At 40.6% G+C, this 24,335-nt stretch overlaps 1 protein-coding gene across 3 annotated transcripts in view; it reads right to left on the bottom strand.

The window, feature by feature from the left end:
• Window positions 1-24,335, bottom strand: part of abcc4 (ATP binding cassette subfamily C member 4 (PEL blood group)) — a 405,942-nt gene that overhangs the window by 264,077 nt on the left and 117,530 nt on the right. For all 3 annotated transcript variants that reach the window (XM_078545915.1, XM_078545916.1, XM_078545917.1), the window contains exon 9: window positions 19,503-19,607. In XM_078545915.1, coding sequence (XP_078402041.1) covers window positions 19,503-19,607 — 105 coding nt within the window. The remainder of the gene's footprint in view (window positions 1-19,502; window positions 19,608-24,335) is intronic.

Here is a 24,335-nt window from a genome sequence, read left to right as displayed (position 1 = left end):
ATTAATTTTCTTAACCTTCAAAGCTTTTGTCACTTCTTGGTGGAATTTCTGTTGTGCAAAAGTGATTAAAGCAGTGAAACAAGGCCATACCTACTTGTACCACAATCCACTATTGCAGAACTGCAAAAATAGAAATATTTGTTAATTTTAGCACGTGTCATGCCACAATGAAATTCGTCAATCAACTTTTCACAGGTTATAACAAAGGGATATAAATTAATGCCTGATATAAGAAAACAATGCACATTTTAGGATTTGCTTTCCTGCTGATACAGCCATCCCACTCATAGTAGAAAAATTCAGTTTCAAAAACAAAATCTATGCAGCTTTCTTATTTATATATATTTATTTATTTATTTATTTTAACAGAGATCCAAGAAACAACAAATTGGAAAAAATCAAAAGCACTGAAATACCAGAATGGGGAAGGATGAAGAGGACTTCAAATTATAACAGCACTGCCTTTGCTTCCACTATTTACTTCTACAGTGAGCGTCCTAAGATTATCTTTCATGTCATTTTCTGTATTTGTTATTCGCTTCGCAAACATAATTATGTACTGTTAAGTTCAATTTTTTTTTAAATTCTGATCACAATGGTAGGTAAGCAAAAGAAGGAATTGTATCTAGCATCTCCAAATTTCAGAAATCACAATAGCAAGATTATGATTCTATTCAGCTGCAGTTGATCTGCATAAATGTGAACATAATTCAGCCTTTTTACACTTAGCCTAAATATATATTTAATTCATCTTAGTTGCATATTAACCTTAGCTAAGGAACGATCATAATATTTGAATAGTGACATTAACATATTCATTATCCTTTCACCTCCTGCGCCAATTTTTATGGGGATGTTGCATCCCATGGATAATCACAATAACCCAGCCACATCTGAGCCATAACATTTCAGATAATCTTTTCAATATCAGATTAACAGCATCATCCCTTGTTCACCATTGCATGGATGTTGATCCATTGGGAGACTCTACAATACAAGTGCACAAATCAGACAAATCTCAGCCTTTTATTGAGGCAGATCAACAACTGCAAGATAATGAAGAATTGGCTTAACTGCCTCCCCAACCACTTCAAGCATCCCATAAAGCAACTTTACTTCAATGAACATGGAAAGGGTGCCAAAGATTGAACAAATCTCATATAAAAGTAAAAAGCTAAATAATTAGAAAAAGATATTGCACATAATTTTCTTGTATAATGAGATCAGAATGAAAAACATTAGTATTAAGAATTTATGGCAGGGCACAAGGAACAGTAGGGCAAGCAAAAAGACTGAGAGAAGCTGGTAAGCAAATAACATGCAATGTAACATGCAAAGAATATAAAAGTGTGTTTTATATGCACATCACTCCAATGATAATTAACAGCGAGTAGATTCTTGGCTGTCTGGTGGGTGTTATGAAAGTGTCAGAAAAAAGGAAAGTATCACATAGTATTACACCAACAAGCATTTGTTTGAATGTTGACCATGGATTCCAATAGGCCGTACAGAACATGCTGGCTAAGAACAGCTTGCAGGGGATCTCCTCCCTAGGAGGAGTTCTGGCAGGGTGGTACTTCCATCTACTCCTTTGTATCTGCTCAATTTTCTATGAATGATCAGCTTCTGCTGAGATTACCACCTTTAAGAGGCTCCCTGCCTAGGTGAGCAAGAAAGCTCTGGCAGTGCTACAGTGCAGCCACCAGTGTAGCAACAGAGAAGAGGTAACTAGAGACTTTAAAAAGGGGGATAAGCATACCGCAGATTGGAATGGAATCTCCCACTGAAAGCCTCAGCCAAAGGTGAGGCTTTCAGCCAACAAATCTCTGAGCCAACTGAAGTGGGACGAAATAACTCTAAAGATCCTCTCTTTCCCTTGGAGGAAGTCTAGGCCTTTGCTGCTATCTCCCAATGCCTACAGCCATCTTTCAACCTGGTAGCCCTGGGTCTCAGAAATAACTCAGTCAGAAAAAAGAAAATCTGTGGGAACCCGAGCCGTACCCTCATTTGCATGAAGCAGTTGAGGAAAAAGCTTACAGCAGCAGCCCTGACCGTGATAGTGGAAGAAAAATTCCAGTTAGACCAGTGAGAATGATGAGGTGCTAACAGTCACTGACTACATCAATTCCTCAGACATTCTCTGCTAAAATCATTTCATTTCTCGGACAGGATCACTGAGATAAATCGTCTCCTTAGAGATAATGGCAGAAAATATACATAGGTTCTAAAAATAGCTAGCCTCAGCACATTTTTGGGGAGAGAATTCCAAGTTTCCATTACCCTTTGTGTGAAGAAGTGCTCCTTGACATCCTTCTTGATTTTAAGATCATGCCCCCTTGTTTTGGACTCTCTCACCAGAGGTAGTGGTTTCTATCTGGTCTGTCAACTCCTTTAATTATGTTAACCATCTTAGTTTGATCACTGTAATCATCTATACTTGGAACAATACAAGACTAGCCTACGCAACCGTCATCATAATTTAACTATTTTAGCTCCAGTATAATCTGGTGAATCTGCAGTCCAGAGCCAATATATCCTTCTGAGAGGCTACTGGCATAGTTAAGATATACATGTGTCATGATTTAGTGACAGAACTGGAGGGGATGAAGGGCCTGCTATTGTATCTATGTTAAATTTTTAAATTTAGAAGAAATAAATGTTATTTTGTTAAAATTAATAACTACCTATCACAATGATCTCAAAAATTAAGTACAGTTCTATATCACCAATTTTGGGAGAGAAAATTTATACCTTAATTTTTTGAAAACAATAGCAATGATCTAATCTGATGTAAGCAAAATATATTCCATCAATGAAATTAATTCCATTTGCCTTCTAACCTATTTTTGCACCTGTCCATAGATAAACAAATCACTGAAAGTGGTAATGTAGGCTATAAAATAAAATATGAAAACCAAGTGCTGGGGTTCAGTTCGAGAGGGACAGAACTGAAAAGCAGAGAAGTGACGTTAAACGTGCAAAGAAGCTTGATTAGACTACTTAGTCTGGTTTCATTATAAAATAGTACACAGGAGCATCAGGGGAGGTGCAAAAACAATATACAAGGAAAACAGCGAACTGAGATGTTATACCCATCAGGAAAGGTTGAATGGGGTGGGGCACTTTTTTCCAGAAAAGAGAAAGCTGAGGGTGGCCTGATAGAGGACTTTTATATTGTGTAAGTGTTTGTTAGGGTAGACATAGAGAAAATGTTTCCATTTGTGGGCAGACCAAACTAAGGACCATAAACATAATACAGGTAGCAATAAATTCAATAGGGAATTCAGGAAAAACTGAGTGGTATGAATGTAGAAGATGCATTTTCGGGGAAGCTAGATAAACATGTGAGGTAAAAATTGTGTTTGATAATGCTCCTGTGAAGCGCTGTGTGACCTCTTGACAATGTTAAAGGTGTTTTACAAGCACAGGTTGTTTTTTTAGGTAGGCTAATAGGGTTAGGAGAGAGGTGGGAGGCGGCTTGTCTGGAGCATGAACATAGGTATAGGCCAGTTTGACTGGTTTGTTTCTGTGCTGTAAATTCTAAGTAACTCTTTTTTAAAAAAGATTTCTGTACATAGACTCCTAAAGCTATGTTCCTCCCAGGCTGGCAGTTTCTCAACATTTAGAAAATACTCCAATCTATAAGTCTTAGGTCCAAAATGATGACCTCGCACTTCCTCACATTGAACTCAATATGATAGTTTTGCCCACTCAATTAATCTATCAATGTTTATTTGTAACATCTTCCTTCTATTTACATGACTTACTGTGTCACCTAACATAGTGGAATCAGGAAACATATATACATGGCTCTCTTTCCCTTCACCAAGGCATTAATAAATATAATGAAAAAGTTGAAGCCCTAATATAGTTCCCTGGGGAAACTAGTCACATGCTGTCAACTGGGGTGTTTACCCAATATCCCTACTCTCTCTCCTACCTCCTACATGCCCCTTCAATTTTCCTAAGCACTTTTTGTGCGGAACCTTATTGAAGTCCATATGAATATTAATAGACTCTCCATTATCTATCACTTTAGTGATCTCAAAAATATTCAACCAGGTTAGCTGGTTACAAATGAAAAACATTTGCATCAATAAAGCACTCCCCTTACCCATCCACGCACCCACCCCCCCCAAACAAATCTCATAGCACTTTATAACTAATTAAGTACTTTTTGAAGTGTTGTCACTGTTGTAGTGTAGCTAACAACCATCAGCAAACTCCCACAAACAACAGTGTGATAATGACCAGATAATCTGACTTTTGTGACATTGAGGAATAAATATTGACCAAGAAACCATGGATAACTCCCCTGCTCTTCTTCGAAATAGTGCCATGGGATCTTTTGCATGCACCTGAGCAGGCAGATGGGGCTTCAGTTTAATGTCTCAACCAAAAGATGACACCTCCAACAGCGCACTGTTGTTGCACTGGAGTATCAGCTTGATTTTTGTACTCAAGCCTTTGAGTGGGGCTTGGAACCTTGCAGTTCAGGAGCAAGTATGCTACCAACTGAGCCACAGCTGACACTAATCAGTGTTTGTTCTCTTTGATCAGTTTAATTTAGTCAAAATGCTCAATGGCTTTGTCCCTGTTAACAGGTTCTAGTAATTTCTCCACAACAGACATTAGGCTAGTAAGTCTATAATCTTCTGGTTTATCTCCTTTACTCTCTTAATTAATGGAATGACATTGGCAATTTCTCAATCCAATTTTCCAATTGCTGAATCAAGACAGCTTCGGAAGATCATGACCAAAGCATCTACAATTTCCTCACCTACTTCTTTTAATACCTTTGGGCTGAAACATCTTGTCCCAGAGATTTGATTTTCTTCCGTTTCAATGTTTTTTTCCATTTGCAGTTCCTAAAATTTATATTAAGCAGCAAGTTCCTCCACTTTATTTATTTTTAGTTTTCCTCGTATCTCTGATTTCTTTTTCTTCCTCTAATGTGATGGCTGATACAAAGTAATTATTTAGCAATTCTGCCATTCCATTATTTTTAATATCAGCTACATCTAGGGACCATATTATTCATAACCATCTTTTTAATATACTTGTAAAAACTGTTAGTGTTGCCCATGATATATCTTGAAAGCTTTTTCTTGTATTCCCTTTTTGAAGTCACCACTTTTTTGTTAGTCTTTATTATTACACCCAGTCTATGGGGCCACTATTTGTATGTGTACAAGGCCTTTCTTTTGGCTTTATGCTATCATTTACCTCTTTTGTTGACCAAGGTTAATTACACAGGTAGAGTTCTTGACTATTACAGGCATGTACAGATCTTGTGTTAACTTCTTTGAACACCTCCCACAGTTTATATGTAGTTTTATCAGCTAATAGTTTCACCATTCTACTGTGACCAATTTCTGTCAACAGAAAACCTTAACTAAATGTAAAACCTTGAGCCATGACTATCTCTTCTCACAAATCTGACATTGGATTCAGTCACGTTAAGGTCAGTTAACAATTGTTAGATTATTAACAAATTCAGATCCATTATTCATCACTAAATCTAGTTGATTCAAGAGCGTTTTGCGTCAGAAATCTCTAGTGAGAAATTTGCTACCAATCTGCAAACAGTTCTGCAACTCCCAGTTGATGTGAAAATTAAAATTTCCCATTATGACAACTCTGCCTTTGCAACAAGTTTCTCCAACCTCTGCATTAATGTTCCTAGCAACTTTATCACTGCTATCAAGAGGTTCATAGTTCATACCGACCAAAGTCTTGCATCTATTTCAATTTCTCAATTCTATCCAGAGAATTTCTATTTCCTGCGCACCCTTATTGATATGCCCTCTTTATAATGCTGTAATAGCGTCCTTTATCAATACTTAGAATTTTCTTCCTTTTCCAATTTGCCTGTCCTTCCTTAAAGATCTTATAACCTGGGATAATTATCTCCCAGGTGTGAGGGAACCTATGTTGTTAAATTCAATTTATGTGCTATGGGACTGAGCCCCACTCGAAGGATGTGAAGGGACATGGATCAGCAGTGCACTTGTGTGGTGTGTGGCGCAAGAACACGACCATGTGATCCACGTGCTGCACAAAAACTAACCCACATGAGGAGATTAGTCCAAGTAGAAGGTTGGCAGCAATGCAGTTGGGGAGCCAGGACACAGGAGCAAACCCATGGAGAGCAGTAAGATAAAAGCAAAATGCTGCGGATGCTGAAACTAAAACAGAAAGTGCAGGAAAACTCAGCATGTCTAACAGCATCTGTGGAGAGAAAAAAAAGTTAACGTTTCGAGTCTGTATGACTGAAGAAGAATCTGAAGAGTCATAGGGACTCGAAACGTTAACTTTATTTTTCTCTCCACAGATGCTGTTAGACCTGCTGAGTTTTTCCGGCATTTTCTGTTTTTGTTCCATGGAGAGTAGTTGTTGGTTCAGTGCATCTGGGGAGCTGGGGTACGGGGAAAAAGTCCATGGGCAGCAGTTGTCTGCTCAGTGTAGATAGGGAGCTGGGACCATGCCTCTAAATAGACGCTGGAGTACAGCCTGGCCAACTTAGTGGGACACAGTCTCGGAAGAGGTGATTGAGCAGCTGGGCAGCGAGCAGTTGACAGGGCATTGAAAGCTGGAGTCCTATTTCCTGACAACTCACTGCAGGCAGAAGAAACAAGAGGGGCTCCAGGCTGAGTTGGAGCTGTTGTCAAAGGCAAATCAGAGGCTAAATCCTTTGAAGGAGAAGCTGCAATTCATTGTGAAGGAGAGAGTTGCTACGACTGTATAACTCACGGTGATCAGTAAAACCTAAGTGTTGAGTAAATTAGTAAAATTGGTCTTCGTCATATCTTACATTGAATGTACAATTTATTGTTCATATTCAACCACAGTTTGCCAATTAATTCATGTTTTCCTTACGTTAATCCTGGATGTTAGAGTATAAGATAGATAGTATTTGCTTTGTTGACTCTTATATAGAAAAAAAATCTTGTGTTTTAAATCATGGAAACTTGTGGCTTTACAGTGAAGTCCCGCTGTTCATGGGGTTATGTTCCTGCAAAACCTCGGAAGCGGTGAAATCGCGAACGATGAACACGCTTTTCAATGGGAGTGAATTAGATAGGTCCAGCAATGCGAGGGCAGCATTGGTTTGTGCAGTTCCTGTACAGCAAACTGTGGTACCTGTATATGACAGGCGGGGCTGGAGCCTCTAAGCAATGGAAGGCATGTATTAAAAATTTTAGAAAGAGATAATCCTCACTTAAGAAACACATGAATTACCTCAAAACTGGCAGACAAAATCAGTGAACGTTTCAAAATTGAAGAGAGCCATTATTGCAGCTCTGGACCAAGAAATTCAGACATTTCCAGGTTAATCTCTCTGTTCGGGCTGCACTTCAGCTGCAACCATTCAAGGCACTGCTTGGAAAAACAAAATAATTAAATGTCCATGGCCAGGGCTAATGGAAGGAACGTACTGCCAGACACATTGACACCATCTCACCGTTAAAGCATGCCGAGGTGTCTACTGCGTCATGGCTGTCAACTCCTTGGGGAAAGAGGGGAAAGAAAACTCGGATAAGCGTACAATTGCTCACGCTATGGGTGATCTGTTGTACGAGGGCTTTAGCACAGGCAAGCGAATGTGTGAACAAGGAAGTCTTGAAAGGCAGGACATTGTTGTATTCTTTTCACAAATAACTAGGATTTCTAATCCCGTCGGTGGCAAATACCACTCGCGTTGGTGCATGAAATCTTCATCTGTTGCTTAAACTTTTGAGCTATCATGCCCTTGCAGGATAATCTGAGGTAGAAAGTCCATGGACTTTTCATGGTCGAAAGTGACGTCCTTAGGCCCGTTCATGAGCTTGCATGATATACTACTGATCTGATCAGGGTAGCCATTATCCTGCAGGATGCCTTTGATGTGCCCTATTTCAGCATCAAGCTTACATGGTGAGCAAATGGCTCAGACCCTATTTACAAGGTTGCTGATCGTTTCCATTTTGCAGCAGGTTCTATGTCCCAAGTAGGGGAATTGAGGGGAGTGGGGGTGGGGAGAGGTTTGTTTTGTATTGAGTAGTATTAATATTAAAATGGATAATAGTGCCATCTTGGATAGATGAAGAAAGCTTAAAAGTGATAGGGCTCCAGGTTCAATTAATATCCATTCAAGGGAGGTGAAAGAGATAAGACAGGTTTTCTGTGAGCCTCTTGCCCGTATCATCAACAGAGTCAGAGATAGTTCTGTAGGCTAGAAACTAGCCCATGCTGTTATTACTTTCAAAAAGGGGACAAATCAGAGTCAGAGAGCCGTAGGCGAATCAGCCTGACAGTCATTAGTGGGAAGATGCTAGAAAGAATTGTAAGAAATGTCCGGTATGATTATTGGAAAGGAAAGGGCCATTACAAATTTACATTATGGCTTCCAAATAATAGGTACAAATTTTATTAACTTTTTTTTGAGGCAGTCACTAGGTAGTGGATAAGGAATATCTGATAGACATTGTCTATCTGAACTTTCAGAAAGTCTTTGATAAGGGGTCCCTTAAACTAGCCTTTGCTGCATTCAGTTATTTCTTGATATCACATGAGCTGAATTGACGCAAGACTGGCATCTGTGATTCTGGAGACCTCAAGAGGCAGCCGAGGTGGAACATGCATTTTGTGGCTGAAATTTAATGCAAATACTTCAGTCTTATCTTTTGCACCGATGTGCTGGACTCCGTTATCATTTAGGATAGGGATATTTGTGGAGTCTCCTCTTCTGATAAGTTGTTTAATTGTTGACCACCACTCACAACTAGATGTGGCAGAACTGCAGAGCTTCGATTTGATCAATTGATTGTAGGATTGCTTACCTCCAAGCTCAACAACTCTGAGCTGGTAAAACCCCAGGTCATAAGTCATAGGCCATTTCTTATAGGTGTGGTTATCCAAAACCGTCTGGCTGTCCACAAATTCCCACATGCTGCAGTACTGACACATTTTCGAGGCTGCCATTTTCTAATCTATATTTATACAGCAATCATTTATTTATCTCTAGTGCTAACTGAATCACCTTTATTCTTCATTAAATTTTATTTAAGTTCTATCTATTAGATCTAATTACTTAATGGTTGTGGTTGTTGGAGGTCAATCATCTTAAAAAGTTAAGATGCTTTACCTTTTTCTCTTATGTACTGTTTATTTATTTTTAATGATAGCGAGCCCTCTGATCAACTATATGCTTATACTATAGCCTACTGAATACCAAGTTAAATTGTTGGGTTAGAATTCCTCAGGCTCCACCACTCCTTAGTGTTGATTATAACGTTACTTTCTTTCAATTTTTTTTCCTCCTATTTTACTCCTGCTTCGCTGCTGCATTCTTTTTATTGCCACGCTGGAGTCTCCCAATACACTCTGCTGCTGTACTCTTTACATTGCCACTTGTGTCTTCCGATACACTCTGCTGTCATGTCTTTTTATTGCCGCTTCAGGGCCATACAAAATGCTCTTTTGCTGTGCTCTTTTTATTGCTGCCTCAGGGATCTCACAACACACTCTTATATAATAATTTTCACAACCTCAGAACATTTCATAGGACTTCACAGTCAACAAAAACTCTTTTGAATCCTAGTCACAGTTGTAATGTATGAACATCTGGCAGCCAATTTGCACACAGCAGGTTTCCACAGACAACAATGAGATAAATAACTAATCCATGTTGGAGAACAGGGGAAACACTGGTTCAACACTCTCCTTGTACTACAATGCAAAGTCAGGCAAGAGTCCACAAACTTCTGACCCAGAGATGAGTGTGTTATTACTGATTGGAGCAAAGGTGGGGGCTGGGTGGCGAAATGGGACAGTAAAGGGAGAGAGAAGAAATCAACTCCACAAATAACAAACAGTTTGCTGAAAGGAAATACGGAATGCAGAAACATGCATTAATATAAACAGGGAAGAGAATGACCATAGCATGGATCCAAATGCTGAAAAAGGCCTCCAAAACCAACAAGCTATTAACTGATATAAAAGCAAAATACTGCAGATGCTGCAAATCTGAAACAAAAAGAGAAAATGCTGGACAAACTCAGCAGATCTGACAGCATCTGTGGAGACAGAAACAGAGTTAACGTTTCAAGTTCATATGACCCTTCTTCACAGCTGTTAACTGAAGTCCCTATATACAATATGTCCAAAACGAGAACAGCCTGAAATCAGTTAAACTTTGTTCCAAATGTATATCTGCCACCATTCTTTCAGAATTATGGCAAATTAAAACAAAACGTTACTTGTTTCTCCCATTAGAATTCTATTGAATTATCCCTGCAAATTGCACTGAACATTTTGGCAAACATTTTTTTTCCTAGATTATATGGCCAATGAACACTATACATTGACAATATCATGATGTTCATAATAGCATCAATATGCATACTCTTGATGCAAGGCATTACCAATTTGCTACATGATGATCTAGTTGTCTATTCATCCTCTTTGCAAAGCATTAGTTAGTATCAGGGTAGACACCTAAAAATGAGGTGACAACCTGGTGAAGCTACAACTCAAGACTACTTGTGTGCCAGACAGCATAAGCAGCATGTGGTAGATAGAGCTAAGCAATCCCACAGCCTACTGATTCGTAGTCCTGCCACATACAGTTGTGAATGGCGGTGGATAATTAAACAACTCACTGGAGGAGGCGGCTCCACAAATGTTCCCTCCTCAATGATAGGGGAGCCCAGCTCATCAGTGCAAAAGATAAGGCTGAAGCACTTGCAGCAATCTTCAGTCAGAAGTGCCAATTGGATGATCCATCTCGGCCTCCTCTGGAGGTCCACAGCATCATAGATGCTAGTCTCCAGCCAATTTGATTCACTCCATGTGACATTAAGAAACAGTTGAAGACACTGGATATGAAAATATCCCTGACAATATTCCGACAATAGTATTGAAGGCTTGTGCTCCAGAACTTGCTTCACACCGAGCCAAGCTGTTCCAGTACAACTACAACACTGGCATCTACCTGGCAATGTGGAAAATTGCCCAGTTATGTCCCGTACACAAAAAGCAGGACAAATCCAACCTGGCTAATTACCGCCCCATTAGTCTAATCTCGATCATCAGTAAAGTGATAGAAGGGGTTGTCAACAGTGCTATCAAGTGGCACTTGCTTAGCAATAACTTGCTCACTGATGCTCAGTTTGGGTTCCACTCGGGTCACTCAGCTCCTGATCTCATTATAGCCTTGGTTCAAACATGGACAAAAGAGCTGAACTCCAGAGGCGAGGTGAGAGTGAATGCATTTAACGTCAAGGCAACATTTAACTGAGTATGGCATCAAGGAGCCCTTGCAAAACTGAAGTCAATGGGAATCAGGGGAAAACTCTCCACTGGGTGGAGTCATACCTAGCAGAAAGGAGAATGGATGTGGTTGTTGGAGATCAATCATCTCAATTCCAAGATAGCATTGCAGGAGTTCCCCAGGGTAGTGTACTAGGCCCAACCATCTTCAGCTGCTTCTGCAATGACCTTCCTTCCATCATAAAGGGCAGAAGTGGGGATGTTCACTGATGATTGCACAATGTTCCGCACCACTTGCGACCCCTCAGATACTGAAGCAGTCCATGTCCAAATGCAGCAAGACCTGGACAATATCCAGACTTAGGTTGACAAGTGGCAAGTAACATTCACACCGCACAAGACAATCTTCAACAAGAGAGAATCTAACCATCGCCCATTGACATTCAATAAGATCACTGAATCCCCTACTATCAACATCCTGGGAGTTACCATTGACCAGAAACTGAATTGGACAAGACATATAAATACAGTGGCTACAAGGCTGGGTCAGAGGCTAGGAATCCTGTGATGAGTAACTCACCTCCTGACTCTGCAAAGTTTGTCCACCATCTACAAGGCACAAATCGGGAGTGTGATGGAATACTGCCTGGATGAGTGCAGCTCCAACAACACTCAAAATGCTTGACACCATCCAGGACAAAGCAGCCTGCTTGAGTGGCACCAATCCACAAACATTCACCCCCTCTGCCACTGATGCACAGCAGCAGTTGTGTGTACAATCTACATGTTGTACTGCAGGAACTCACCACGGCTCCTTAGACAGCACCTTCCAAACCCATGACCGCTACCATTAGAAGGACTAAGGCAGCAGATGCACAGGAACACCACCACCTAGAAGTTCCCCTTCTCTGCCATACACCATCCTGATTTGGAAATATATCGTCATTCCTTCACTGTTGCTGCGTCAAAATCCTGGGAGTCCCTCCCTAACAGCACTGTGGGTGCACCTACACCATATGGACCGCAGCTGTTCAAGAAGGCAGCTCACCACCACCTTCTCACGGGCAATTAGGTATGGACAATAAATGCTGACCTAGCCAATGATGCCCACATCCCATGAATAAATAAAAAAAAAAGCTGGGATTCTTCAGCATTGACTTTGGATTTTGGTCTCTTTATTGTCCTATTTTCATTTGGTAACGGGGTAGTGGCAGATAGGAAATGCAGCCAATACACAGAAAGCATGGCGGGAAATGACTACCTGAGTAAATATAGCAACCCACAGCTACAGGTCACTGAAGCATTAAGAAGTTCCTCCTAGGTATGGTTGATTAAGGTGTGTTTATTCAAAGAAAATTAACGCCTGCACCATGAGGAATTGGTTCAAACAATTCCAAGTTCTCTTGTGGATATCATTTTTTAAAGAGTTCACTGGACTTATGCCAAAATCCAGAAATTAAAAAAATGCGACACCCATCTTCAAAAACAGTGATAAGGTATGAACCATCAAATTGCTGACCTGTAAGCCAAGGGAGTATCTCAAGGGGCATGAGCTAATCAGAGACAATCAGCATGATTTTACAGGAGGAGGGTCATGCTTGACTCATTTATTGGATTTCTTTGAGTAGATGACACATCTAGGGGAAAGGGGGATTTGTTATCTACCTGGGTTTCAAGAGGTGTTTAACACTGTCTCACATAACAGGCATTAAAGTCCAAACCATGGACTGGATGAGAATGCATGAAAACGGATTGGTAAAAGGTTGGTTCCAAGTAGTAGTAGTTGCGAGAATGGATGTAACTTTAAAAATATTTTGGGGAATATTGTGTTATTCTGTAAGGGAGGGAAGGAGGGAGAGAGGGAGGGTGAGTGAGTGAGAGTGAGTGAGTGAGGAGTGCACGTGCGCATGTGAGAGAGAGAGAGAGTGTGCCCGTGTGTGTACGCATGCGTGTGTGAGAGTGCGCGTGTGTGTGCGCGTGTGAGAGAGAGAGCGTGCGAGAGAGAGAGAGCGTGAGAGAGAGTGCGTGCATATGTGTGAGAGAATGTGAGAGTGAGAGAGTGAGAGTGAAAGTGAGAGAGCGTGAGAGAGTGAGAATGTGGGAGAGTGAGAGTGTGAGAGAGAGAGAGTGTGATAGAGAGAGCGTGAGAGTGTGTGCGCGCGCGCGTATGAGTGTACACGCGTATCAGTGTGCGCACGCGTGAGTGTAAGAGAGAGACAGAGAGAGAGATTGTGAGTGAGTGTGTGTGAGTGAGTGTGTATGTATGTGTGACACACAGAGAGAGAGGGAGAGATAGAGTGTGTGTGTGAGAGAATGATTTAATTAAGCTGGGCAAGAGTTTGATAGAAGTCAGGTTGTCTGGGGGTTTGGAAACATGAAAAGGAGAGGGGTATTAAGCTTGAGGTACAGGTAAATAGGTTAGATCTAACATTTGCATTTTTAGATAAGCTGAGACTTTGTTTGAATATCAAAGGGGTGTCAGAGGTATAAAGAAAAATGTTTGCATTGTGCAGGAGTTCATAAGTAAACAAGTAGTGAGGATATGGTATTTTATGGACCCAGAAGCAAAGACAAGATGGAAACATGAAAGATCTTATATTTGGAAGGGTTTGAGTTTCAAAGGGGCATGAGAACAATGGAAATGAGATGAAAGGGAGAAAGGTATATTAGAGTTACTGTGGATATTGTTGAGCCAAGAGAGAGCTAGGGATAGCTGTTGAACTCAAGATAGCTGAAGATAGCTGGAGCTGTTTGAGCTGTTGAGATAGCTGGACTGGGAGAATACGCAGTTTGAATCACCCAAGCAGTCAAGCCAGAAAAGTCTTGCGCTGCAACAAACAATTTTATTCTAAAGTGGATTCCACTACAGAGCGGGAGAGAGTAAAGGTCATATGGTACACCTTTAATGAAGTTGCAGCAGTTTGCCTTGTGTAATATTACTGGATTTTTCTTACAGTTAACATCTATAAGGGAGTGCTGCCTGGAAGGTGTTTATTTGTGGATTTGACCAGATAGAGTGTTTTGGGAGAATACTTGTAATTGTGCAACTGTAATCTTGTGTGCTTAACTTTGCTTTTATCTTTTGTTAATAAAACTTTTACTTTTAATTTTTTTAAATCCCAGAAGTGTTACTGGCCCTCTTACTGCTGAGGTCTTCTCAATTTCAGAATACAAAAAAAAAGGTATGGCCCATAAACCAAGGCCAAGATCTTTAGGTTGCCGAGCGGGGGGCGGTGCCCGCTTGCTAACGTGTAAAATGACGTCGGGCGGAAATCCCGACGTCACCCCGCGTCATTTCAATTTTCAGGTCGGCGGGGGCACAGCCGAATCAGCTGTGCACCCGCCGACCTGTCAACGGCCTATTGAGGCCATTTAAAAACTAATTGAAATAATTAATGGACCTGCCCGTCCAACCTTAAGGTTGGCGGGCAGGCCGGGAGCCCTGGCGGGCTTCGGAAAAAGCATGAAACCTCATCCACTGGCGGGATGAGGTTTCATGTAGGTTTTTAAAAATTTAATAAAAGTGTAACTAAAAGTGATGGACATGTCCCAACTCATGAGTGTCACATGAGGGGACATCAGGGAAATTTTATTTTTCCACCTGCACCATTTTTAAATTTGGCGCCGATCTCAGAGGCAGCACTTAGCCTCAGGGAGATGAGTGCGCTCTTTTGCGCCCCCCAATTGGGGGCGCTGATCGGAGACGTGTCCGCTCCTGAGCTTCCCCAAGTTTCCCTCTGGGATTTGGTTTGTACAACAAATTAACACTGGCTATGGTCATAACATAGTGCACAGGCAAGTTTTTGGATGGTAGCCAGTTATTAGTAGAGTGCCACGAAATTCAGTGTTGGAGCTCCTGGTGTTTATAGTTGTACGTGAATAGTTTTGAGGAAGGGATTGCTCTGAGGTATCCAAACTTGCATGTGATACTGGACTGTGAGCAGTGACAAATGATCAATAGTAAACCACACAAATTCCAAAGGATCTTCACTAGTTCAATCAGTGGATAGGGAAATGGCAGATGAAACTTAATGGAGAAATGCAACTTGGTGAGGGTTGCCGACGTGGATTATATGCTAAATAAAATATATAAATGCTTGAAATAGCATGAGGAGGAGGAGAAAGGTCTTGCTTTTTAATTTCACCAAAGTCATTGGCAAAATGTTTCCAGACTACTGAGAAAAAGCTATTAGAATGCTGGGATTCAAAGAAAGTCAAATAAAAATATTTTCTTAAAGGATCTCTGGACAAGCAAATGAATGAAGCTGTTCATCTGCACAAACTTAAAGCTAGTGTTTATACAAAATTATTTGCAAAAAGTAATCAAATAGATAAATGGAATATAGGTCTTTATCTCAAAAAGGTCTGAAGTTCAAAAGGAAGGAAATTATACTTCAGTTGTACAGGGCCTTCTGAAGCATTGCCTTCAGTTTCAAGCACCAAACTTTGTAAAGATATACTGCCTATGGGAGGGGTTACAGTGTAGATTCACTAGAATGATACCAGGGGTTAACTTACGAGGGCAGTTTGCATAAACTCGACTTGCATTCCTTTGAGGTTAGAATGTTGAAGGGTGGTCTACTCAAGCACTTAAAAATTTTTGAAGGGATTAGGGTAGCTACTGAGAAACAATTTCCTCGGGTGGAGGATTCTAGAATAATCTGGAAATTAGAACTGGAATGAAATGAGGAAGCTTTTTTTCCAAAGAATGGTGGAAATCACTCCAACAAAAGACTGTGGATGCTGCTTCAACTGAAATTTTTAAAGCTGGGATTTTGTCAAGGGAAGGTATCAAGGAACTAACTGAATGACTCGAGGGTCTGAATGGTCTACTCCTGTTCCTATGCTCAAATTTTATCAAGGTTAATACCAAACTACAATTTTTTTAAAAATTCATTCACAGGATGTGGCCTTCACTGGCTGGGCCAGCATTTATTGACCACCCCTAGTTGTCCTTAGGAAGGTGGTGATGAGCTGCCTTCTTGAATCACTGCAGTCCATGTGGTGTAGGTACACCCAAAGTGCTGTTAGGAAGGGAGTTCCAGGGTTTTGACCCAGCGACCGTGAAGAATTAAATACTTACAAGAAGAATTTTCATAATTTTCTTTGGTAAACTTGACAATCTCAAAGTGTCTCACTATGTTCATAATATACAAAATAGAAAAAGATGTGCAGACCCACCTCTGAAATAATCAGGTGGCTAAATAGCTAAAGCTGTTGAGTTATCCACTAATTATCTATGAAAACCCTAAAAAATCCCAATTACTGAAAAGTAAATATTATTTTACCATGATTTTTTTCTACTAAATCAACAATATTTTAAGAATCAAAAACAGAAAATGCTGGAAAAACTCAGTAGGTCTGATAGCATCTGTGGAGAGAAAGAAAACGGAGTTAACGTTTCGACCCAGAAGACTGAAGAAGAGCCATACGGACTCGAAACGTTAAATCTCTAGATCACTAGGTGGGAGATTTCCTTATGTCTCACTTTCAGCCATATGAAACCAAATTGACCTGCTAACATTCACTGTTCAGGGTGTAGACTCTAGGCTAAAGCATGTAGATTGACCGCTTGAATGAAGTATCTGAGAGTTCCCAACACCCAGCAAAAGTCAAGTCCTTTAAGGAAGAAGGAGAAAAAGGGAAGTAAATACATAAAGAAATATAGCAAAGAATGACTAAAAGGGTAATAAAGAGGCAGAAAGTAGAGTATGAGAGAAAGCTAGCTAGTAATATAAAAATAGATAGTACAAGTAATTGAATAGGAAAAGACTAACTAAAGCTAGATAAAACCAAAAAACTACTGCGGATGCTGGAAATCCAAAACAAAAACAGAATTACCTGGAAAAACTCAGCAGGTCTGGCAGCAAATTTATATAGATTTTTCTTTTCCCACCTATTTCCATTATTTTTAAATCTACAACTAATACCTTGTCAGTCTTTCCACCCCACCCCCACTAGAGCTGTACCTTGAGTGTCCTGCCATCCATTCTTAATTATCACATTTTCTTAGATAATATCACCACCTTCAACACCTCTTTGATCCTTTTGTCTGTGACATCTTTTGATTATCTGCTCCTATCACTGCTTGCTTGTCCCTACAACCACCACCCCCCTCAACTTCTCTCCCCCACCTTAAACCAGCTTATATTTCACCCCTCTCCTAACTATACTCAGTTCTGCTGAAGGGTCATGAGGACTCGAAACATCGACTCTTTTCTTCTCCGCCGATGCTGCCAGACCTGCTGAGTTTTTCCAGGTAATTCTGGTTTTGTTTTAACTAAAGCTAGAGTTGGTCCTCTAGAGTCTGGTGAATTGATCATGGAAAACAAAGAAATGAGAGGCGTTGAACAGGTATTTTGCGTTTGTCTTCACAGTAGAGGACTTAGAAAACTTCCCAAAAATGCTAGAAAATCAAGAGATAATATGGAAGGATGAACTCAATACAATCACCATCACCAGGGAAAGAGAGCTAGGAAAACTATTAGACCTAAAGGTTGACAAGTCCCCAGACTGAATGACCTGCATTCTAGGGTCTTAAAACAAGTGGCAGCACAGATAGTAGATGCATTGGTTATAATCTTCCAAAATTCCTTAGATTTGGAAAGGTTCCAGCAGATGGGAAAATAGCTAACATAACACCTTTACTCAAGAAAGGAGGGACGGGGAAAGCAGGCAACTATAGGCCAGTTAGCCTAATATCTGTCATAGGCAAACTGCTAGAATCCATTATTAAGGAGGTTATAGCAGGATACTTAGATAAACACAATTTGGTCAGACAGAGCCAACATGTCTTTGTGAGAGTGAAATTGTACTTAACTAATCTGATCGAGTTCAAGATGGATATAGGGGAACCAGTAGATGTGAAAGGCATTTGATAAGGTACCACATCAAAGGGCACCAAGCAAGATAGAAGCTAGCAGGGTGCAGAGAGCAGGGATAAATGCATCTTATTCAGATTGGCAAGCTGTAACTAGTGGAGTGCCACAGGGACTCCTCAGCTTTTTACAACCTATCAACGATTTGGATGAAGGGACTGAATGTATGTTAGCTAAATTTGCCAATGACACCAAGATAGGTAGAAAAGTAAGTTGTCAAGAGAAGGTAGAGAGTCTGCAAAGAGATATAGACAGGTTAAGTGAGGTGGACTAAAATTTGGCAGATGGAGTATAATGTGGGCAAATGTGAATTTGTTCATTTTGGCAGGAAAAAAGGAACAGCTGTATATTATTTAAATGGAGAAAGACTGCAAAACTCAGTGGTCCTGGTACATGAATCACAAAGTTAGTGTTCAGATGCAACAAGTGATTAGGTAGGCCGATGGAATGTTGGCGTTTATTGTTAGAGGAAAGGAATATAAAAGTAGGGAAGCTTTACTACCCATGGTGAGACCACATCTGGATTACTGTGTTCAGTTTTGGTCTCCTTATTTTAAAAAAGATATAAATGCTTTAGAAGCAGTTTAGGGAGGGTTCACTGGACTCATTCCTGGGATGAAGGGGTTGTCTTATGAAGAAAGGTTGAACAAGGCCTATAATCATTGGAGTTTAGAAGAACGTGAGGTGATCTTATTGAAACGCATAAGATCCTGAGGGGATTTGACTGGGTGGACACCTGGAGGATGTTTCCTCATGTGGAGGAGACTAAAGTTAGGGGACATAGTTTAAAAATAAAAGGTCTCCCTTTTAAGGCAGAGATGAGGAGAAGCTTTTTTCACCCAAAGGGTCCTTGGTGTGGGGAATTCTCTTCCCCAGAAAGCAGTGCAGGCTGGGTCTTTGAATTTATTCAAAACAGAGTTAGACAGATTCTAGTTAGGCAAGGGAGTCAAGACAGGCAGGAAAGTGCAGTTGAGACCACAATCAGATCAGCCATGATCTTATTGAATGGTGGAGCAGGCTCGAAGGGCCAAATGACCTATTCCTGCCCCTACGTTCCTGTGTAAATGCAGATAGGAGATTTTTTTTTAATAATTAAAGATGGTAAGTATTTTGCATTGGCTCTACTTCTAGACCTTCTCCCTAATTTGATGCCACAAGCAGGGAATCTTTACTGGAAGCAGGGATAATGGTATAACTTTATTTACTATAAATTGGTAATTTAATTATTTTCTATTAGCACAATTTGTTCATCTTGCATGCAATACAAATGTGTTTCACTTGAAGGAAAATAAATTGTCAATCTTAAACACATTTTAGGGTATAAAAAAGATTTGAGAAAAAAAATGCTTCCATATTATATAATCATTTTACCTTGTCCCAAAAGCACCTGAGATTCTGTATGTGAACTGAATAATCATTTTCACAGCTATATACATCTTCATTGGGCTTTTTAATTTCTTCGAGTATTAAGAAACTCTATTAATAAAAGAAAATAAAATCAAAATTGATTACAAACAGGAAAATATTTATGTGGAGGAAACAATAACAAACATTGTGACAAAAATATTTTAAACATGGAACTGGAAAGTGTAAAAACTGACAGTCATGCATTACATCATGGATGTATTATCTGACCCTGTTAAACAAAGTAAATGCATTGTTGCTTTCAATACCGTATTAGTTTTAAGTTAACATTTCTGTTTTTCACTGAAAGTAGTTTCTTCAGCCTACAGATAATATTTTACATACAGCAGCATCGATACAACTGATAAACTGAATTTTTGTTTTTCTCTAAGTAAATTCTTTAAACTGGAAAGTCCATCCCAAATAATCAGCTCCCTGAACCAGATAGGTCACTGAGCTTCCAATGTTTTGGAATTCATGCCCTTATTTTCAGCTTTATCAATATAAATCCATTAATTCTTCTTTTCACTAATCTAGTAAATACCAAATCTAAACACAACTGTGTCTAGAAAAAAAGCCTTTTTCTAAATTAGATTTTGCTACAATGCACAATGTAGGATTTAATGTACCTAAACCCTCTTTCAGTTTTTTTGCAGTGCTTAATAGAATGAGCGACATAGTGCTGACAGATGCACATTTCCACTTTCTTCATCCTGTGTCACCATCAGGACACAGAGTGAAGGACCTTTTCTTTTCCTTACATTCAGTAAACGTAACCTCAATAAAAAGACTCTTTATGTTTGAAAAATATATTAGGTGGATATATATTTTACTGCAATGCTCTTCTACTTTACTGGGCTGGATTCTGTGGGGTGCCATGGTCCCCGTACCCCACCGACTAAAACGTCGGGGGAGAGCCTGCCCATGATCTGACGGCTGTTCCACAGCAAGATAATGCCAGAAGCAGTGTTAATTGCTGTAAGGAAAGACTTCAACACCTTTCGTGGGAGGATGTCCCGTTATAGAGAGCTGCCAACCAATAGGATGGCTGACAGCTCTGTAATGCCAGTAGTGTCAGCTGAGAGGGGTGGCCACTGCTGGGACCACAGGCAGTCCCCACCACGCCGAAGATCCCATGTAAGTCCAAGGTCAGGGGCTTTGGTGAGACGGTTGAGTGGGCCAGGTGCAAGAGGCCAGGGGACCCTTAAAGGGGTGAATGGCCTTTGGGAGGGGCAGCTCCAATAGGCCCAGGAAGCCCGCAAAGGAGCTTCTCCTGACTTGCCCGACACCAACTCGCACAGTTAAAGCTATTGGGCTTCTCCCATGGTGTGGGTCTCCCAGCGCCGGGGGTAAAATGCCATCAGCGGCCCTTGTTGCCGTTGATTGGACACTTAAGAACCTCAATAGGCTCCAGGGTAGTCCAAAAGCCTCCCCCCTCTCGGTAAAATTTTAAATCAGGAACACGCGGGTGGATAGTGGGATGGCCACCTACTGGATTTTACGTGCCCCACACCTTCATACCTGCCTGGTGTAGTGCATAAAATCCAGCAATTGATACATTACAGACAAAGTGGCATTTTCTCAAGAAGTAATATTTCTAAGCAAAAGTCTCTGTTACAAAGACGCGTGAGAATTGTAAGAAACCTTGTACCTTGTCCCTTACTGACTGTAATCAGTGTACTTTTAGAAAAAGGAAGATGTATGTGTGTCTCTTAGCCCCCAAGTGTATAGACAATTTGAACAACAGCAGCAAGCATTTGCGGGTTTAAGAGGATTATTGCTTCACACATTCATCTCAAAAATCTATGTGCTACGTTGTACAATCTAAACAAAAGAATAGTTCATATCACGGGTTTGGCATATTGTAGGAAAAAAAGTCACTGTGGACCCTGTAAAGAGGTATTTCATGCCAAAAGATTAGCCTAGGTGGTTTCAATAGCTGAAGTTGTATATCAGGATTATTGCGGGATTCCTTCAAAGAGATGAATGTTCAGTAGATCGCGAAGTTTGTCACTTGTAGATCTTCTTTACAGGTGGGACCTGGGTTAGGAACCAGGCTGGGAGGGTTTTTACGCTAATAACAGCCTCCAAGTTTTAAAAAAGTTTCACTGTTGTTGCCTTGGTTTGCAGGTGATATTCTACAGTAGTGTTCTTTGCAGACTGACTGGTTCTTAGGCTAATAAAAGATTTTAGTATCAGGAGCTAGTTTCAGTCACATGATCAACTACTATTGCCTACCCAGAATAGTTGAAAGCCATTGCTATACAATAAAGATGGATGATGGCCATTCATACCTACTTGTGTTAACTGGTTTTCTGCAGTTCTCCTTTTATTAAATTTCAAACTTGGAGACATGGAGTCTGGAAGCCTAATGATTTTGAATTATAGTAAACCATGAACAATGACAGGTGTGAATTCCATTGAGGGGTTCTACCTGGGTATGTCCATTCAAGGGGGAGGCAACTGCCATGATTCAATTAGGAGCTTTCTGGAAGTGTGAGGTAGCCTGTGTTGAATTTGCAACACTCGGCCAACCCTTAGCAGCCATTCAGTCATTTTGTTAGTGCCTATTTTCAAAAATAAAAGTAGTTCAGGAAGTTTCCACACGACCACAGTCCCTGTTTGAAGTTATGAATAGGACATGCCTTCACTGGGCGTAACAGTCTCTCATTCCTACCTTAAATGGAAAATACAGAAATGTACAGGGTAAATGCAAACCATCTGTTCAGTCTCAAGGATCTAGGAAATATATCCCACAACATCCTTTATCAAATTTTCCTCAGATACTTACTCCAGATGTCCAGGATCCACAATATTTTGCTTTTGTTCTGGTTTGAGTGTGCTGGATTCTCTGAATGATTGAAAATGTGGAAAAGCATAATTCCACCAATTCTGGCAGTACCCAACATTTTGTTCCATATGTGAAGTTGTAATCAGAAAATATCAGTTGATTCTAAAATTGCTATTCTCAGGACAGGTCTGAACTGTACCCAAACTTTCTTCCACAATAGTCACAGATCTCGAACTATAGATAGCAGCATAAAATGAAGCAAAAAAGCTCCAGATACCCTACTTGGCTTCTGAAACCTCCATCTCCCTTTTGTTATCAGATGCCATCTGACTCCATATGTATTTTCTTTTTAGTGCTTTCAGTTTTCATATCAGTTTTCCAGTATTCATGGCTTTTTTTGAATTCTGAGTATACCTGCCTGGATTTTTTTAAATTGCAGTTTGACCTTGATAAAATATAAATACCAGGAGCTGAACGCTCCATAACAGCTTAGATTTTCTAGTCAGTTGCACCTATAAATGGACTTGATGTGAGCATACCCAAGAGGAATGGTTGCATAGTAATGTGCGAGTAATTTAGAAGGCAGACATTCAGGAGACATGAGTACGAATTCCACCACAGCCACTAGGGGAATTTAAATTCAAGTAAAACAAATCTGGAATGAAAATCTAGTTCCACGACCAAGTAACTAGCAGGTTCATTATTGCCCTTCAGGAAAGGAAATCTGCCATCCTGACCCAATCTGGCTAACAGGGACTCCAAACCCAATAATGTGGGTGACTGCTAACTTTTCTCCACAATGGTTTAGCAAGCCACTCAGTTGCATCGAACCACTACAGAAAAGTAAAAAAAGAATAAAACTGGACAATGTGGCATCAACCTGGGCACCAATACTGTTGAGGACAGATACCTCTGCAACAGGTAGATTGTGGAGGATGAAATTTTTCCCTTTTGTTGGTTCTCTCACCACCTGTTGCAGGCCCAGTAAGGCAGATATGTCCGTCAGGACTCGGCAAGCTTGGTCGGTAGTGTTAGTACCGACCCAATCTTGGTGATGGACACTGAAGTCCAGAAGATATTCTGTGCCCTTGCTTCTTCCAGGAAGTGTTCAACAACATGGAGTACTAACTCCTCTGGTGAGGGAGGGCAGTAGGTGGTAAACAGCAGGAGGTTTCTTTGCCATGAGACTTTATGGGGCCCAGAATCAATGCTGAGGGTTCCCGGGGCAACTCCATCCCAACTGAGTATCATTGTGCTGCCACGTATGGTGGGTCTGTCCTGTTGGTGGGACAGAACATACCCTAGGAGCAACAAACGCTGCCCAGTCGGCCATGCAAATTCCTCCTCTCAAAAATTATGAAGATAAATTTTAAAAACTGCCCAACAGCCAGAGAGTGATACTCACCGTATCATATCTTCCAACCAATGTCCCAGTCTCCTTCATCGCCTTCCCTGGGTATGCTCAATGATGGAGAAGCCCAGCATGTGACTGCAAATTAAAAGGCTGAAGTATTTGCAACTATTTTCAGCCTGAAGAGCCGAGTGGATGATCCATCTTGGCCTCCTCCTGAGGTCTGCAGCATCAAAGATGTCAGTCTTCAGCAACTTGATTCGCCCCACTTAATATCAAGAAACTGCTGAATGCAATGGATATAGCAAAGGCTATGGGTCCTGACAACATCCCAGTTGTAGCACTGAAGACTTGACCTTCAAAGCTAGCCAGGCTTCGAACCCCAGATGTTCCACAAAGCTACAACACTTGCATCAAACTGACAATGTGGAAAATTGCCCGGGTAGGTCCTGTTCACAAAAAGCAGGACAAATCCAATCCATGTCCAATTACCGCCCCATCTGCCTACTCTCAATCATCAGCATAGTAATGGAAGGTGACATTTACATGCCATAAACAAATAAAATAAAAATACCTGCTGATTTTCCCTTCATTTATCACTCAAACCAATTTTTCATTAGGCTTCACACCAACACTATAAATGCTCATCGGTGTGCTG

This window comes from Cetorhinus maximus, chromosome 7 (assembly GCF_964194155.1).
Source record: "Cetorhinus maximus chromosome 7, sCetMax3.hap1.1, whole genome shotgun sequence".
NCBI lineage: Eukaryota > Metazoa > Chordata > Chondrichthyes > Lamniformes > Cetorhinidae > Cetorhinus > Cetorhinus maximus.
Note: the sequence above shows the minus strand (reverse complement) of the source record. Positions and strands in the feature narration are given on the sequence as shown.